Source organism: Salmo salar, chromosome 14 (assembly GCF_965601325.2).
Source record: "Salmo salar chromosome 14, fSalSal1, whole genome shotgun sequence".
In the NCBI taxonomy this organism is placed as follows: Eukaryota; Metazoa; Chordata; class Actinopteri; order Salmoniformes; family Salmonidae; genus Salmo; species Salmo salar.
Genome location: NC_138304.1, coordinates 54,688,494 through 54,702,084, shown reverse-complemented (window position 1 = coordinate 54,702,084; position 13,591 = coordinate 54,688,494). Strand labels below are relative to the sequence as shown.

The 13,591-nt window shown below is 45.1% G+C and overlaps 1 protein-coding gene across 1 annotated transcript in view; it reads right to left on the bottom strand.

The window, feature by feature from the left end:
• Positions 1-2,440: 2,440 nt before the first annotated feature.
• The window catches only part of pigk (phosphatidylinositol glycan anchor biosynthesis, class K), a 185,330-nt gene continuing 174,179 nt past the window's right edge, over positions 2,441-13,591 (bottom strand). Inside the window, exons 8-11 of the mRNA XM_045694539.2 lie at positions 12,080-12,190; positions 8,419-8,594; positions 6,598-6,670; positions 2,441-3,867 (exon numbers count right to left, since the gene is read on the bottom strand). Of these exons, the coding sequence (XP_045550495.2) occupies positions 3,751-3,867; positions 6,598-6,670; positions 8,419-8,594; positions 12,080-12,190 (477 nt within the window). The 3' untranslated portion in view covers positions 2,441-3,750. The remainder of the gene's footprint in view (positions 3,868-6,597; positions 6,671-8,418; positions 8,595-12,079; positions 12,191-13,591) is intronic.

Sequence of the window (13,591 nt, the reverse complement as noted above, 5' to 3'; positions counted from 1 at the left end):
AACCAGAGAGCACTAGGTTTAACCACAGCCCTGTGGGGACCAGAGAGCACTAGGTTTAACCACAGCCCTGTGGGGACCAGAGAGCACTAGGTTTAACCACAGCCCTGTGGGGAACAGAGAGCACTAGGTTTAACCACAGCCCTGTGGGGACCAGAGAGCACTACGTTTAACCAGAGAGCACTAGGTTTAACCACAGCCCTGTGGGGAACAGGGATCACTAGGTTTAACCAGAGAGCACTAGGTTTAACCAGCGAGCACTAGGTTTAACCAGAGAGAGCACTAGGTTTAACCACAGCCCTGTGGGGACCAGAGAGCACTAGGTTTAACCACAGCCCTGTGGGGAACAGGGAGACATTTGGGACGTACCCCATCTCTCCTACGTGGTGTAAAGATGAGGGAACGCCACACACAGGACAGGATACGACATTAAGAGAAACTTTAAAAGGATGCAGGGAGAGTGGTGTGTGTGGCTCAGTTGGTAGAGCATGGTGTTTGCAACGCCAGGGTTGTGGGTTCGATTCCCACGGGGGACCAGTACGGAGAAGAAAAAAAATGTATGAAATGTATGCATTCACTACTGTAAGTCACTCTGGATAAGAGCATCTGCTAAATGACTAAAATGTAAATGTATGGTGTGTGTGATTTTTGTGACAGGACACTTCTTTTTTCGTCGTTCAGATTAGGGAGAACAGTTTTTATTGATGGTATTGTGGTGTGATTTACGTTTTATACATGACCTCCTAAGATGTCCTACTCTCTGAATCCCCAGAGTCCTATGAAACCCTATTCCCTATATAGTGCACTACCTTTTGACCAGAGCCCTATGGCACCCTATTCCCTATATAGTGCACTACTTTAGACCAGAGCCCTATGGCACCCTATTCCCTATATATATATAGTGCACTACTTTAGACCAGAGCCCTATGGCACCCTATTCCCTATATAGTGCACTACTTTAGACCAGAGCCCTATGGCACCCTATTCCCTATATAGTGCACTACTTTAGACCAGAGCCCTATGGAACCCTATTCCCTACATAGTGCATTACTTTAGACCAGAGCCCTATGGCACCCTATTCCCTATATAGTGCACTACTTTAGACCAGAGCCATATGCTCTGCTCGGCATCCGTTCGTAAGGCGCTACAGAGGGTATTGCGAACTACCCAGTACATCACTGGGGCCAAGCTTCCTGCCAGGCGGTGTCAGAGGAAAGCCCATAAAATTGTCAGAGACTCCAGTCACCCAAGTTATAGACTGTTTTCTCTGCTACCACACGGCAAGTGGTATCGTAGCGCCAAGTCTAGGACCAAAAGGCTCCTTAACAGCTTCTACCCCCAAGCCATAAGACTGCAGAACAATTAATCAAATGGCCACCGGACAATTTACATTGACACCCCCCACCCCTTTTGTACAATGCTGCTACTCGCTGTTTATTATCTTCGCATAGTCACTTCACCCCTACCTACATGTACAAATTGCCTCAACTAACCTGTACCTCTGCACACTGACTCGGTACCGGTACCCCCTGTATATAGCCTCCACATTGACTCGGTACCGGTACCCCCTGTATATAGCCTCCACATTGACTCTGTACCGTAACACCCTGTATATAGCCTCCACATTGACTCGGTACCGGTACCCCCTGTATATAGCCTCCACATTGACTCTGTACCGTAACACCCTGTATATAGCCTCCACATTGACTCGGTACCGGTACCCCCTGTATATAGCCTCCACATTGACTCGGTACCGGTACCCCCTGTATATAACCTCCACATTGACTCTGTACCGTAACACCCTGTATATAGCCTCCACATTGACTCGGTACCGGTACCCCCTGTATATAGCCTCCACATTGACTCTGTACCGGTACCCCCCTGTATATAGCCTCCACATTGACTCTGTACCGGTAGCCCCCGGTATAGAGCCTTGTTATTGTTATTTTATTGTGTTACTTTTTATTTTAGTCTACTTGGTAAATATTTTCTTATTCTTGAACTGCACTATTGGTTAAGAGCTTGTCAGTAAACATTGCACAGTAAAGTCTACACTTGTTGTATTAGGCACGTGACGAATAAAGTTTGATTTGATGTGCACTACTTTTTGACCAGAGCCCTATGCACCCTGGTTCCGTAGGGAATAAGGGAGCCATTTGGAACGAATCACTACAGTTCTGAGTAGCACTTAAGCCAAAAGCCTGGTGCTGAAATATGCAGAGCAGCATGCTCTTAAGTAAATTACATTTTTATCAGTCTAGACTCAATACGGTGCCTTTCAGTCCCATCAATTTAATTATAGATATGAGGAAGAATAGTCAAAAAGACAACTCTGCCGCCAGACACAAAATAAAGAAATAAAGAATATACAGAATCACACACATTTCCTTAAAGACATCAAATAAGACAAACAACCATCTCAAACTCTCCTGAGAAGGACCAGTGCTTTCCAGTATTTTAAATCCTTTATTTTAAAGCCTCAATTTCCTTTTCCGTTCTCCCTCTTTAATTCTAAACCATGCAACAATAATAAAAAAAAATACAACATAAACATAGGATTGTTGCTTCCATCCTTATATCTTTAGTTGCGTTTTAACTCTAAACCCATTCACCAGTTAGATTCAATACAATAAATCCAGGATAATAAACCCCAGCAGTAATCAGTAGTTACAGATTACTGTTTACGTCCAGGATAATAAACCCCAGCAGTAATCAGTAGTTACAGATTACTGTTTACGTCCAGGATAATAAACCCCAGCAGTAATCAGTAGTTACAGAGTACTGTTTACGTCCAGGATAATAAACCCCAGCAGTAATCAGTAGTTACAGAGTACTGTTTACGTCCAGGATAATAAACCCCAGCAGTAATCAGTAGTTACAGAGTACTGTTTACGTCCAGGATAATAAACCCCAGCAGTAATCAGTAGTTACAGAGTACTGTTTACGTCCAGGATAATAAACCCCAGCAGTAATCAGTAGTTACAGAGTACTGTTTATGTCCAGGATAATAAACCCCAGCAGTAATCAGTAGTTACATAGTACTGTTTACATCCAGGATAATAAACCCCAGCAGTAATCAGTAGTTACATAGTACTGTTTACGTCCAGGATAATAAACCCCAGCAGTAATCAGTAGTTACATAGTACTGTTTACGTCCAGGATAATAAACCCCAGCAGTAATCAGTAGTTACATAGTACCGGTTACGTCCAGGATAATAAACCCCAGCAGTAATCAGTAGTTACACAGTACTGTTTATGTCCAGAAAGGGACAACAATATGTGCCTTTGAGCAGGTCAGTGTTGTGTCACCACATTCTCTCCAACACAGTTCAGAGTTTAAACATAAACAATGACGTTAAAAAGGGGGGCAATCTGCTCTTCAAACAATAACAAAATGAATGTACCAATCACAGATTGCCCCCTTTCGATAATGTTAATAACCATAGAAATAGAATGACTAGAAAGACAACTTCCACGCAAGACTGCGTCATTCTTTCCCTGTTAATAATGTCTTTGTAGTCTTCTAGTAATCCAGAGAAAGATTGGGACCTCGCCAACACCGCGTCCCAATTGTCTGTCCTTTATCCTGAAGTGTGCAGTTGTGCACTCCTCCCCCATGCATTTAAAATAAGTGGATGGATGAAAGCCTGCGCTTTAGAGTATTCACCATGAGTCCTACACCAGTCCTCTTTCAAATCTAGGAAGCCAAGTGAACTAGTCAAACTGCACAAGGAGCAGAAGACGGGTCAGAGGTTAGAAGATGTGCTTAAGGTGCTTGACGCCGTACGTCTTGAAGAAGACCAGGAGGATGAGAGTCCACAGACCCAGGATGAAACCATCTGGAGGATGCCAGTCCCTCTGCTTCGGTTTCTACAGGACGGGAGACAGACATCTTGGTACATATGCAGAAATACATCAAAATGTGATGTCGTACAATATAGAAAACAGGTAAAAAATAAATAAACACATTCTTCTTAATTGTACGGCCATAATCAATAAGTAGTTAACATACCCCTATTGGAATCCACTTGGCATACAAGTTAAAGAAGCATAATAAAACAGTGTGTTTATAGGGTATCTGGTACCGGGTCGAACCCACTTTTGCCTCCAGAATATCCTGAATTCTTTGTATTATGGAAACCTTGTTCAGTTGGTATCAAGGGACCTAAGGTGTGCCACACCGTTACACCACCGCCACCAGCCTATACCGTTGACACCAGGCAGGATGGGGACATGGAGTCATGCTGCTTACGCCAAATCCTGACTCTGCCATCAGCATGACCACAACAGGAACTAGGATTTGTTCTTAACAGTGTTCAACAGTGAATGAATATTTCCAAGACAAACAGGTAGACAATAAACAAACTAAATAAACAGGCTTATCCTGTATCATCTATAGGTCTTACAGGCTGCTGGGGGGTGTACCTGGCACAAACAGCCACCATCACCACACCCAATCTACCCAGAACCCCCCCAAACAGCCACTATCATCAAACCCAATCTACCCAGAAACCCACCAAACAGCCACTATCATCAAACCCAAATCTACCCAGAACCCCCCCAAACAGCCACTATCACCAAACCTACACAGAAACCCCCAAACAGCCACTATCACCAAACCCAATCTACCAAGAAACACCCAAACAGCCACTACCACCAAACCTATCTACCCAGAAACCCCCAAACAGCCACTATCACCAAACCCAATCTACCCAGAAACCCCCAAACAGGCGCTTATATCCTCTAAGCCAATCTCTGGCACATCCAATGACAAGTAACCACATAACTGGTCTACAAATATCATAATTACCTTATTACATACATTCTGTCTACAACGAACCAGACCATTTCCCTGTGCACTTTCAAATTGGGCACAAACATTAAACATCAATTCTTACATTAACGGAACCTGGAGAATGGCTGACAAGCCAGTAACATATAGAGGTGAGATCCTGGCTGACAAGCCAGTAACATATAGAGGTGAGGTCCTGACTGACAAGCCAGTAACACATAGAGGTGGGATCCTGGCTGACAAACCAGTAACATATAGAGGTGAGGTCCTGGCTGACAAGCCAGTAACATATAGAGGTGAGGTCCGGGCTGACAAGCCAGTAACATATAGAGGTGAGGTCCTGACTGACAAGCCAGTAACATATAGAGGTGAGGTCCTGGCTGACAAGCCAGTAACATATAAAGGTGAGGTCCTGGCTGACAAGCCAGTAACATATAAAGGTGAGGTCCTGGCTGACAAGCCAGTAACATATAGAGGTGAGGTCCTGGCTGACAAGCCAGTAACATATAGAGGTGAGGTCCTGGCTGACAAGCCAGTAACATATAGAGGTGAGATCCTGGCTGACAAGCCAGTAACATATAGAGGTGAGGTCCTGGCTGACAAGCCAGTAACATATAGAGGTGAGATCCTGGCTGACAAGCCAGTAACATATAGAGGTGAGGTCCTAATATAGCGGGGCAGTATCACAGGACCTATAGAATAATATAGTGGGGCAGTATCATGCTAACACAGGAACTATAGAATAATATAGTGGGGCAGTATCATGCTAACTGCTAACACAGGAACTATAGAATAATATAGTGGGGCAGTATCATGCTAACTGCTAACACAGGAACTATAGAATAATATAGTGGCGCAGTATCATGCTAACTGCTAACACAGGAACTATAGAATAATATAGTGGGGCAGTATCATGCTAACTGCTAACACAGGAACTATAGAATAATATAGTGGCGCAGTATCATGCTAACTGCTAACACAGGAACTATAGAATAATATAGTGGGGCAGTATCATGCTAACTGCTAACACAGGAACTACAGAATAATATAGTGGGGCAGTATCATGCTAACTGCTAACACAGGAACTATAGAATAATATAGTGGGGCAGTATCATGCTAACTGCTAACACAGGAACTATAGAATAATATAGTGGGGCAGTATCATGCTAACTGCTAACACAGGAACTATAGAATAATATAGTGGCGCAGTATCATGCTAACTGCTAACACAGGAACTATAGAATAATATAGTGGGGGCAGTATCATGCTAACTGCTAACACGGGGAACTATAGAATAATATAGTGGGGCAGTTTCATGCTAACTGCTAACACGGGAACTATAGAATAATATAGTGGCGCAGTATCATGCTAACTGCTAACACAGGAACATATAGAATAATATAGTGGGGGCAGTATCATGCTAACTGCTAACACAGGAACATATAGAATAATATAGTGGCGCAGTATCATGCTAACTGCTAACACAGGAACTATAGAATAATATAGTGGGGCAGTATCATGCTAACTGCTAACACAGGAACTATAGAATAATATAGTGGGGGCAGTATCATGCTAACTGCTAACACAGGAACATATAGAATAATATAGTGGGGCAGTATCATGCTAACTGCTAACACAGGAACTATAGAATAATATAGTGGGGCAGTATCATGCTAACTGCTAACACAGGAACTATAGAATAATATAGTGGGGGCAGTATCATGCTAACTGCTAACACAGGAACTATAGAATAATATAGTGGGGGCAGTATCATGCTAACTGCTAACACAGGAACTATAGTGTCTCACCTGGTGTATAATCTCAGCCACTGGTAGTTGGTCCACGTATGACTGGCTCTCTGTCTTCAGCTCACTTACTGGTCTGATAAGACAAACACAAAACATTAGACCACACACACACACACACACACACACACACACACACACACACACACACCCCACATTAGACTACACACACACACACCCCACATTACACTACACACACACCATTAGAGAGACAGACTAGTCTGGTACACAACACTATAAAAACGGAAGTGGTTGGTTGGCACAGCATTATATTTAATGATGGGCTGTCAGCTGTGTTATTGTTATGTTGGACACTGTGTGTATATAAAGCCTCCAGCCTGTTGAACACTGTGTGTATATAAAGCCTCCAGCATGTTGAACACTGTGTGTATAAAGCCTCCAGCCTGTTGAACACTGTGTGTATAAAGCCTCCAGCCTGTTGAACACTGTGTGTGTATTAAGCCTCCAGCCTGTGTGTATTATATATTTTATTATTTTTACCCTTATTTAAGTAGGCAAGTCAGTTCAGAACAAATTCTTATTTTCAATGACGGCCTACTGGGGAACAGTGGGTTAACTGCCTTGTTCAGGGGCAGAATGACAGATTTTTACCTTGTCAGCTTGGGGATTCGATCTAGCAACCTTTCGGTTACTAGTCCAACGCTCTAACCACTAGGCTACCTGCCGCCCAATGAGGTGCAGGCTTCTTACTGTGACTGAGCATTACCCTGAACTTCTCCAATATGCTCTCAGACAACCCCTAAGAGTGATGCAAGGGCAGAAACCTCCAGTCAAATCAAACTTTATTGGTCACATATACATATGCAGGCGTTATCGTAGATGCAGCTAAATGCTTGTGTTTCTAGCTCCAACAGTAATACCTAGCTAAATGCTTGTGTTTCTAGCTCCAACAGTGCAGTAATACCTAGCTAAATGCTTGTGTTTCTTGCTCCAACAGTAATACCCAGCTAAATGCTTGTGTTTCTAGCTCCAACAGTAATACCTAGCTAAATGCTTGTGTTTCTAGCTCCAACAGTGCAGTAATACCCAGCTAAATGCTTGTGTTTCTAGCTCCAACAGTAATACCCAGCTAAATGCTTGTGTTCCCAGCTCCAACAGTAATACCTAGCTAAATGCTTGTGTTTCTAGCTCCAACAGTGCAGTAATACCTAGCTAAATGCTTGTGTTACTAGCTCCAACAGTAATACCTAGCTAAATGCTTGTGTTTCTAGCTCCAACAGTGCAGTAATACCCAGCTAAATGCTTGTGTTTCTAGCTCCAACAGTAATACCCAGCTAAATGCTTGTGTTTCTAGCTCCAACAGCGCAGTAAAACCTAGCTTAATATACCACAGCTAAGGGCTGTTCTTAGTCACGACGCAATGCAGAGTGCCTGGATACAGCCTTTAGCCGTGGTATATTGGCCATAATATACCACAAACCCCAAAGGTGCCTTATTGCTAATTACAAACTGGTAACCAACATAATGAGAAATGTACAAATAAATGTTTTGTCATACCCGTGGTATACTGATCTGATATACTACCGCTGTCAGCCAATCAGCTGTCAGGGCTCGAACGACCCAGTTCATAAAGTATAACATTCTATAGGTTGCAAGAGTTTTGTATAATAATTTCAATTGAAAAACTGTAAAAGTGGCTCTATTTATTACTGTGGCTCCTTTAAAATCAGTCAAATTAATTTAAAAAAAATGATCTTGCTTTCTTTTAACCTTTGGTTGTAGAGGACAGTACAGTCAATTCTTCCCGCTAACATAGGATGTGTGAAGTGACTTTACTCCAACAACAATAACAGGAAATCTTACCTTTCCACAGCCAGATGCACCATGGGAGCTGTCAGGTTGATGGTTTCCACGGTGATCTCTACTTTGCGTACACTGCCAAAGAAGTCGGTGATGAGGACGTTACCGGGGTCCCGGAGGAAAAGGTCTGTACGGTGGCCCGGAGTGGACACACACTGACTCTTAGGACACACCTTAAACTGGAATACACATCGACTATTAGGACACACCTTAAACTGGAACACAAACAAATCTTTATTAAACCCAACTCAAGGAGGTTTTACAGCAGGGTTCTCTAAACACGGTCCGTCCGTCCGTCCGTCCCTTCTGGCCCATGGAGACTAATCCATAGTATTGATCATTAATACCCCCCTTCTGGCCCTGGGAGACTAATCCATAGTATTGATCATTAATACCCCCCTTCTGGCCCAGGGAGACTAATCCATAGTATTGATCATTAATACCCCCCTTCTGGCCCAGGGAGACTATTCCATAGTATTGATCATTAATACCCCCCTTCTGGCCCAGGGAGACTAATCCATAGTATTGATCATTAATACTGCCCTTCTGGCCCAGGGAGACTAATCCATAGTATTGATCATTAATACCCCCCTTCTGGCCCAGGGAGACTAATCCATAGTATTGATCATTAATACACCCCTTCTGGCCCAGGGAGACTATTCCATAGTATTGATCGTTAATACCCCCCTTCTGGCCCAGGGAGACTAATCCATAGAATTGATCGTTAATACCCCCCTTCTGGCCCAGGGAGACTAATCCATAGTATTGATCATTAATACCCCCCTTCTGGCCCAGGGAGACTAATCCATAGTATTGATCATTAATACTGCCCTTCTGGCCCAGGGAGACTAATCCATAGTATTGATCGTTAATACCCCCCTTCTGGCCCAGGGAGACTAATCCATAGTATTGATTATTAATACCCCCCTTCTGGCCCAGGGAGACTAATCCATAGTATTGATCGTTAATACTGCCCTTCTGGCCCAGGGAGACTAATCCATAGTATTGATCATTAATACTGCCCTTCTGGCCCAGGGAGACTAATCCATAGTATTGATCGTTAATACCCCCCTTCTGGCCCAGGGAGACTAATCCATAGTATTGATCATTAATACCCCCCTTCTGGCCGAGGGAGACTAATCCATAGTATTGATCGTTAATACCCCCCTTCTGGCCCAGGGAGACTAATCCATAGTATTGATCGTTAATACCCCCCTTCTGGCCCAGGGAGACTAATCCATAGTATTGATCGTTAATACTGCCCTTCTGGCCCAGGGAGACTAATCCATAGTATTGATCGTTAATACCCCCCTTCTGGCCCAGGGAGACTAATCCATAGTATTGATCATTAATACTGCCCTTCTGACCCAGGGAGACTAATACATAGTATTGATCGTTAATACCACAAACAAAATCTAGAACAAAGAGACAGGGCAGCTTCACAAACCACAAAGATTGGTGGAAATAATATGCATTAGTGGGAAGGTGATCCATCGGAGGGGGGCAGTAGAACCCCTAGGGGGAGGGAGGGGGGCAGTAGAACCCCGAGGGGGAGGGAGGGTGGTAGTACCCCTAGGGGGAGGGAGGGGGGCAGTAGAACCCCGAGGGGGAGGGAGGGGGGCAGTAGAACCCCTAGGGGGAGGGAGGGTGGTAGTACCCCTAGGGGGAGGGGGGCAGTAGAACCCCTAGGGGGAGGGAGGGTGATCCATAGGAGGGGGGCAGTAGAACCCCTAGGGGGAGGGAGGGGGGCAGTAGAACCCCTAGGGGGAGGGAGGGTGATGCCTCTCAAATGGAACCCTATTCCCTATACGACGCACTACTAATGACCAGGGCCCCATGTGAGACACGCCCCGTCTCTCTCCCCCGTCAGGTCTCAAGACGCCCCATCTCTCTCCCCCGTCAGGTCTCAAGACGCCCCGTCTCTCTCCCCCGTCAGGTCTCAAGATGAAGGGAGGAAGAGTACAGAACAGAACAGAGCCCAAAGCTGTGAGGTCCGGCCCCCCGTCCGTCCCTCCCGTCCGTACCTCCTGTCCGGCTTGGCGATGATAGGGGCAGCAACCTTAAAGAAGGGTCTATAACATCTAACCCAGATGTTTTTTGGGGTCAAGTTTAAGGAGCTCCTTTAGCACCTCGGAATCAGTGACCGCCTGCAGGGAGAAACTTTGTAGCGGGGCAGGGGAAAAAGCGGGAGGAGCATTGGGGATTGTCGCATTAGAAGGGCTGGGAGATGAGGAAATGTTGGAGAGTCAAATAGGAATCCAGACTTAATGAAGTGGTGATTAAAGAGCTCAGCCATGTGCTTCTTGTCAGTAACAATCACATCAACATTAAGGGACATGGGCAGCTGTGAGGAGGAGGGTTTATTCTCCAGTTCTTTAACTGTTTTCCAGAACTTCTTGTGGTTAGACCCACAGAGAGAGAACTGCTCCTTAAAGTAACTAACTTGGCCTTCCGGATAGCCTGAGTACACTGATCTCATTTGCCTGAACGAGAGCCAGTCAGCCTGAGTATGCGTGTGCCGAGCCTTTCGCCAAATGGAATTCTTGAGGTGGAGTAACTCTGCAAGGTCACGGTCGAACCAGGGGCTGAACCTGTTTTTAATTCTCATTTTCTTTATGGGGGCGTGTTTGTTAACAATACCACTGAAAATATTAAAAAATAAGGTCCAAGTGTCCTCGACAGAGGGGATCAAGCTGACTCTATACCATTTTACAGAGGCCAGTTCATGAAGGAAGTTTTTAAGTTGAAAGTTTTTTAAGCAAGCGTCTGACCAATCAGGACAGGTCGTTTCACTGAGCAGCCATTAAGAACACAAGCTGTAAAACAGTTATCACTAAGGTCATTACAGAAAACACCAGACTGATACCTATCAGGATTATTTATGAGGATAACATCGAGGAGAATATCCCTTTTCTGGGTGTTTGGAGTCATTCCTTGTGGGATTGGTGATAATCTGAGAAAGATTTCGGGAGTCCCATTGCTTTAGGACTTGGTCAGGTGGTTTAAGCATGTCCCAGTTTAGGTCACCTAGCAGGACAAATTCAGACTTAGTGTAAGGGGCCAGGAGAGAGCTTAGGGCAGGTAGGGTACAGGCCGGTGCTGATGGAGGACGATAGCACCCAGCAACAGTCAACGAAGAGCTATTTGAAAGTTTAATGCTTAAAACCAGAAAATCAAATTGTTTGGGGACAGACTTGGTGGAGACAACCGAGCACTGAAGGTGATCGTTGGTAAAGATTGCCACTCCACCACCTTTGGAAGATCTGTCTTGCCGAAAAAGGACTAACCCCACCTTTACCCCCTTTAAGACTAACCCCACCGTTACCCCCTTTAGGACTAACCCCACCGTTACCCCCTTTAGGACTAACCCCAGCTTCACCCCCTTTAGGACTAACCCCAGCTTCACCCCCTTTAGGACTAACCCCAGCTTCACCCCCTTTAGGACTAACCCCAGCTTCACCCCCTTTAGGACTAACCCCAGCTTCACCCCCTTTAGGACTAACCCCAGCTTCACCCCTTTAGGACTAACCCCAGCTTTACCCCCTTTAGGACTAACCCCACCTTTACCCCCTTTAGGACTAACCCCACCTTTACCCCCTTTAGGACTAACCCCACAACGAAGAGAAAGGCCGAAGGAGAAGTAGAGAGCGTGCGAGAGACTCACCAGATCATTCATGTTAGCGGTGCTAGCAGGGTGAATATCCTCTAGAAACTCCAACAGGTAGAATGTATACCTGTCCATCAGATGGACCCCGATAGCCAGGTCTGGCTGGTGCTGGAATAACAGAACAATAAATACTGTTTAATACGTAGGAACTCTTATCGAATCTAAATGTATTGAGAAAGCCCTTTTAACATCAGCAGATTATACAGAAACCCAGCCTAAAACCCCAAACAGCAAGCAATGCAGATGTAGAAGCACGGTGGCTAGGAAAAACGACCTAGAAAGGCCAAAACCTAGGAAGAAACCTAGAGAGGAACCAGGCTATGAGGGGTGTGCTGTACAGAAACCCAGCCTAAAACCCCAAACACCAAGCAATGCAGATGTAGAAGCACGGTGGCTAGGAAAAACTCCCTAGAATGGCAGGAACCTAAGAAGAAACCTAGAGAGGAACCAGGCTGGCCAGGAGGGGTGGCCAGTCCTCTTCTGGCTGTGCCGGGTGGAGATTATAACAGAGTACATGGCCATTAAGGCCAGATCGTTCTTCAAGACGTTCAATGATAATCACAGTGGTTATAGGTAAAGTGGTTGTATGGAGACTGGGTCGGAGCAAAGGATTGTTAACACTTTACTTTACAGAGTACAACACGAAGCTACTACCATGTCAACACCATAGAGGACAACACAAAGCTACTACCATGTCAACACCACCATAGAGAACAACAGAGCTACTACCATGTCAACACCATAGAGGACAACACAGAGCTACTACCATGTCACCACCATAGAGGACAACACAGAGCTACTACCATGTCACCACCATAGAGGACAACACAGAGCTACTAACATGTCAACACCATAGAGGACAACACAGAGCTACTACCACGTCACCACCACCATAGAGGACAACACAGAGCTACTACCACGTCACCACCACCATAGAGGACAACACAGAGCTACTACCATGTCAACACCACCACAGAGGACAACACAGAGCTACTACCATGTCAACACCACCACAGAGGACAACACAGAGCTACTACCATGTCAACACCACCATAGAGGACAACACAGAGCTACTACCATGTCAACACCATTATAGAGGACAACACAGAGCTACTACCATGTCAACACCATTATAGAGGACAACACAGAGCTACTACCATGTCAACACCATTATAGAGGACAACACAGAGCTACTACCATATCAACACCATAGAGGACAACACAGAGCTACTACCATGTCAACACCACCATAGAGGACAACACAGAGCTACTACCATGTCAACACCACCATAGAGGACAACACAGAGCTACTACCATGTCAACACCACCATAGAGGACAACACAGAGCTACTACCATGTCAACACCACTATAGAGGACAACACAGAGCTACTACCATGTCACCACCATAGAGGACAACACAGAGCTACTACCATGTCAACACCATAGAGGACAACACAGAGCTACTACCACGTCACCACCACCATAGAGGACAACACAGAGCTACTACC